Raw genomic sequence first — 5,326 nt, 5'->3', positions numbered from 1 at the left:
ACCAATGGCTACCAGAGGGGAGGTAGGTGGGTAGATGGGTGAAACAGGTGAAGGGGATTAAGAACACCCTTACTGAGTACTATCGAGTAATGTATAGAATTGTTGAATCATGACATTGTACACCTGAAATATAACATTGTATGTTAACTATACTGTAATTTAAGCTGTTAAAAAAAAAAAAAAAAAAAAAGGACTCTACAGTCCTTCCAGGCCCTGACACGTTTTACGAGCACTCTCCAAGTTTGTAAGACTAATGGTTTTTCCGATAAAGGATTGATTGCAGTCACACAGTTGATCCACATGCCTATCCTGGAACCTCCAAGTGGATGCTTTATGGGCAAGGAATTGTACTTCCATGTCTGGAGGACTCCCCCCCTGACTATCTTAGCCTCTCCCTTCTCTTCACACCAGCATCTTAGCTGGCAATCCACCTCTATTCTCATAGAAGCTCTACCATTCCAATCCCTCAGGCCAAAAACCCAGATGTCAACTGACTTCCCTTCTGCATACCGTCCACTCAATTTTTAGAAATGCATCAGCTTGTCAGTACTTTTAGAACCTTTACAAAATACTTCCAGAACTTACCACTTAACCCCATGATTACCAGCCTGGTCCAAGTCACCACCCTGTTTGCATTGTTGGAATATAGCCTTTACTGTGTGTCTTTCATGGTCTACTCCCCAGCTCTACCATTCACCATTTGATAGTTGCCTCTGCCTGTAACTAGGTCAAGTCCATGGGGTGAGAGCAGCATCTCACATACGGGAAGGGCCAGTATATAATAAATGGATAAAGAACGTACCACTGGCAGACCTTGGGGACCTGACTCCCAGCAAATGTTGAAAGAACACATAATTTAGCTTAAAGTCCATGAGATGTTATCCTGTTGCATTCATGAAGTTAGGAAGCAAATACCACAGAACTATATCCCTTCACTCCTTGCCCTCTAGGCATATTAATATTGACCTGACCCAGACTAACGTGTTGGGCAGCAGCTTGAGCCCAAGCTTCCAAAGGAGTGGTTTGGGGGTTCCCACCCTATTCTTGGCCAAGTGATCTTGATGTTTACTCTTCTATCAGGATTCTGGGTAATAAAGCCACTAGTACCAGGAACCACACAGCAGTGCTGGACTGACCCACTGGCACTGAGATCCTGTCCTATGCCATTGTAAGCGTACTTTTCACATCCCAGAACAATTCAACTTCCCCACAGGGAGAACGGGTCAGAAGCGATTAAGTTTGAGGGAAATGAGAAAGGACAGGATGGAGCCCTGCCTGAGAATGAGGGACAGGACCCTGAATCGTCTTCACAACCCAGGGCGTAAGTGCTTTGAAGCCAGTGGGCACTATCTTTTTTTACTGTTTGAGAGAGAGAGAGAACAAGTTGGGGAGGGGCAGAGAGGGAGAGAGGATCCCAAGCAGCTGAGAATCTGCGCTTGTCAGTGAGCCAAACACGGGGCTCCGATCTCATGAACTGTGAGCTGAAACAAACACTTAACCTACTGAGCCTCTCAGGTGTCCTGGAAGTCAATGGGCTTTAAACTATAGTTCATTCGTGTACCTAGAGCTTCCTTGTTTACCTCCTCAGAAGAAACCAGAAGCCAGGACAGCTACTTCAGTTTTATTAATCTCATTCGGTAAACACATAGACTTTTCAGTAGCTTTTATAGTGGAAGATTGCTGAGGAAACCGCATGCCTCACTTCTTGCTGGCCTTTGCCGCTGACTTGGTGACCTTGCCAGCAGATGACTTCTTATCCACAGCCTTAATAACTCCCACAGCCACTGTTTGTCTCATGTCCCGCACGGCAAAACGGCCTGGAAGAGGGATGAAGAATGAGGTTTCTGGAAAGTGATATGTAAGGAAATGCTCTTTAGTCTGTACCCTGCCCACAGGAGATAAAAGCTTTCTTCCTAAGACTCCATAGCAATCCCTGGCTCACCTAGAGGTGGGTACTCTGAGAAGGTCTCCACGCACATAGCCTTGCTGGGGACCATCTGAACAATGGCTGCGTCACCCGACTTCAGGGCCTTGGGGTTGTCCTCGAGCTTCTTGCCTGAGCGCCGGTCAATCTTTTCCTTCAGTTCGGCAAACTTGCAGGAGACGTGAACTGTATGGCAGTCCAGCACTGGGGTATAGCCAGCATGGATCTGCCCGGGGTGATTCAAGATAATCACCTGGCACGAGGGCAGGACAGAATTTGTAAGAAACATGGCACGTGATCTGGGGCCACATCCTCATGAACCTGGGGCCGAAGAAACCAGAGCTGATCCGTAAGGTAAGAAGTATTCCCACCAATGCCAGTGCCCTTAAGGCTCTTGGCGTCCTGGGCACTCACCTGTGCCACAAAGCTGGCAGCCTCCATGGGGGGCTCATTTTTGCTGTCTCCAGCCACATATCCACGGCGTATGTCCTTTACGGACACATTCTTCACGTTGAAGCCCACGTTGTCACCGGGCAGGGCCTCAGACAGGGCCTCATGATGCATCTCCACAGACTTGACCTCTGTGGTGAGGTTTGTGGGGGCAAAGGTGACCACCATCCCAGGTTTCAGGAAGCCGGTCTCTACACGGCCCACAGGCACAGTGCCAATGCCTATCCAAGGGAAGGGAAATCAGAGCTGTCCCACACACCTCTCCCTGCCTTGAACAGGCTTCTTGGGGGGTCCCTTGGTTCTGCATTCGAGGACAAAGGACCACCTGTGGAACTAGAATGACACACTGCACGGATCATGAGCTATTTAAACTACCTATGGCATTAGCTGGAAAGGCTGGGTGCCTTTGCACGTTGTCCTAGCTCAGAAGCTGTGGATTAAGTCAGGATTTGAACCCTGGCAGTCAGACACCAGAGCTCATTCCTAACTTCCGAATTGCAGAGTGAAAGGTCTCCTCTCCGCCCCACCCAGCCCCTTCACCTCCAATCTTGTACACGTCCTGCAGAGGGAGCCTCAGGGGCTTGTTGACTGGGCGAGTGGGCGGGAGGATGGCATCCAGAGCTTCCAGCAGAGTCACCCCGGTGGCATTTCCCTCCTTCCGTTCCACCTTCCAGCCCTTGAACCAGGGCATCTGCCGAGAGGTAGAGCGCACGTGAGTCTGGGGCACAGGTCCTGGAGCGCCCCTTCCAGGACCGACTGCGCCTTGCTCCGTCCCCCCTCCCCCCTCCTCCCCCCCGCCAACCCCGCACTCACGTTGCCGCTGGGCTCCAGCATGTTGTCGCCGTGCCAGCCGGAGATGGGCACGAAGGCCACGGTGGCCGGGTTGTAGCCGATCTTCTTGATGTAGGCGCTCACTTCCTTGGTGATCTCCTGGAAGCGTGTGGCGCTGTAGGCGGGCTCGGTGGAGTCCATCTTGTTGACCGCCACGATGAGTTGCTTCACGCCCAGTGTGTAGGCCAGCAGCGCGTGCTCGCGGGTCTGCCCGTTTTTGGAGATGCCAGCTTCAAACTCGCCCACGCCACCCGCCACGATGAGCACGGCGCAGTCGGCCTGCAGGCGGGACAAGGGGCTGGGGCAGGGGGCCTCAGACGGGGCCGGGAAGCCGGCTGGCGCTCGGCAGGCCCAGATCCCTTTGTAAAGCTGAGGGGCGTGCCCCCAGAAACTTACAAAAAAAGGCCCACAGGGATTCAAGGACTTTCCTGCACCACCCCAGGTCCTGCCTCCCAGTGAAACTCTCATCTACTCCCACAAATGAGCTTTTAGTTCCTCCTTCCAGGAGCCCAAGGAGGCACCTGAGGGCGTACTACTTTACCTGGGATGTGCCAGTTATCATGTTCTTGATGAAGTCCCTGTGGCCTGGGGCATCGATGATGGTGATGTAGAACTTGTTAGTCTCAAACTTCCACAGGGAGATGTCGATGGTGATGCCACGCTCTCTCTCCGCCTTCAGCTTGTCCAGCACCCAAGCATATTTGAAGGAGCCCTTGCCCATCTGGGGAAGGGGAGAGGAGGATAGTGCATTGATGGTGAGCAGGACGGTTTATTACAGCCAACTTCAGGGCACCTTAGACCGCAGAGTGGACCCTGCTTTCTGCACTTTGGAACCTAGACGCCCCCACCCCCCCACCCCCGCGAAGGGGGACAGCCACTCCTACACACAATAGACACCTTACCTCAGCTGCCTCCTTCTCGAACTTCTCGATGGTTCTCTTATCGATACCCCCACACTTGTAGATGAGGTGCCCAGTAGTGGTGGACTTGCCAGAGTCCACGTGGCCGATGACAACAATATTGACATGGGTCTTCTCTTTGCCCATGGTGCGGCTTCACTAGTCACTACTGGACAGACAGTGGGAGTGGGTGAGGCCAAGGTATTCCGAGCCTGCCTCCTTCATTTCCCTCCATTCTGCTTGGGTCCAACACCCCTTTCCACGTCAGTGCCTAGTCCAGAGTTTAAGACATGGCAGGCATAAACTGCAAAGTAAAACTAACCTACCCAGGCTCACATGCTGGGACTAGTCCCAGGGCCCTGGTGGGCACTTCCAAGAAGTCCTAGCTCATCCTTCCTCCTCAGTGAGCCTTCCCCAAATGGCCAGGGCTCAACCAACCCCTCCTCCCCAACTTCCTCCTCCATCTGATTCACTTCTAACATAAAAGACCCCGAGGCTCTGTAGTTTGCTTGTTCCTTACAAGAACTCACCTCTAAAGAAAAAGAAGCAAACTAGATCCAAAGACCAGCAAGAGCTACAGCAGCTGTGACGATACCCAACGTCTTGCCTCTTGCTTTTATAAAGGTAGCACTGGACCCTCCTCCTTCTGGTTCCCACCAAATCCAAAACCAGAGCCAAGGGTTTAAAAAACGCCACTCCCCAACCCCAGTCCCAATTTAGAAGACTCCTGTCTTGATTGATTGGATTTTTGGGTGAAGAGAGGGTAGATCAGTCCCACTAATCCTTTTTTAAGTAGGATTACTGGGCGTGGGGAGTGGGAGAAGGGAAAGACTGGATAAGATATAGAATACATACATGTGCACATTATCGGACTTTGTGCAGATGTTCCCTCAAGACTAAGGTACGGAATGGTTGTGGCTCTTCATCCATTTAGCATTTACTGAATACAGCACCCAACACCATACGGGAGGATGAAGATGCCCAAATTAGGAAACAGTCAAGACCTCTCTTCTGAGAAGCTCTCAGGCCCCTGGAGACATGGCAGTCGCTTCTGGGTCTCCTCCAAGTCAGCCATCTAAGATCTCTTAAAGAGACTGCTGCTTGGACGGAATGGGAACTGGCTGTGGCTGTTTGGAGCCTTCTCTGAGGCCAAGTATGTCCTCATCCTTCCCCTAGAAAGTCCTTGGCAGAGCTCAGTCATGCACAGTAAGCGCTCACTCCT

General features: G+C 51.7%; 1 protein-coding gene across 1 annotated transcript; it reads right to left on the bottom strand.

Annotated features, from left to right (window-relative positions):
- Positions 1-1,698: 1,698 nt before the first annotated feature.
- On the bottom strand, positions 1,699-4,251 carry LOC115525210 (elongation factor 1-alpha, oocyte form-like). The gene is made up of 7 exons (XM_030332278.1): positions 4,108-4,251; positions 3,747-3,926; positions 3,188-3,484; positions 2,915-3,065; positions 2,339-2,595; positions 1,943-2,177; positions 1,699-1,817 (listed from the first exon to the last, which is right to left on the bottom strand). Exons 1-7 carry the CDS (start codon positions 4,249-4,251, stop codon positions 1,699-1,701), a joined length of 1,383 nt encoding a protein of 460 aa, XP_030188138.1.
- Between the last annotated feature and the right edge of the window lie 1,075 nt (positions 4,252-5,326).

This window comes from Lynx canadensis, chromosome D1 (genome assembly GCF_007474595.2).
Source record: "Lynx canadensis isolate LIC74 chromosome D1, mLynCan4.pri.v2, whole genome shotgun sequence".
NCBI classification, from domain to species: Eukaryota; Metazoa; Chordata; class Mammalia; order Carnivora; family Felidae; genus Lynx; species Lynx canadensis.
The sequence above is the reverse complement of the archived record's forward strand: the minus strand, read 5'-3'. Positions and strand labels throughout refer to the sequence as shown.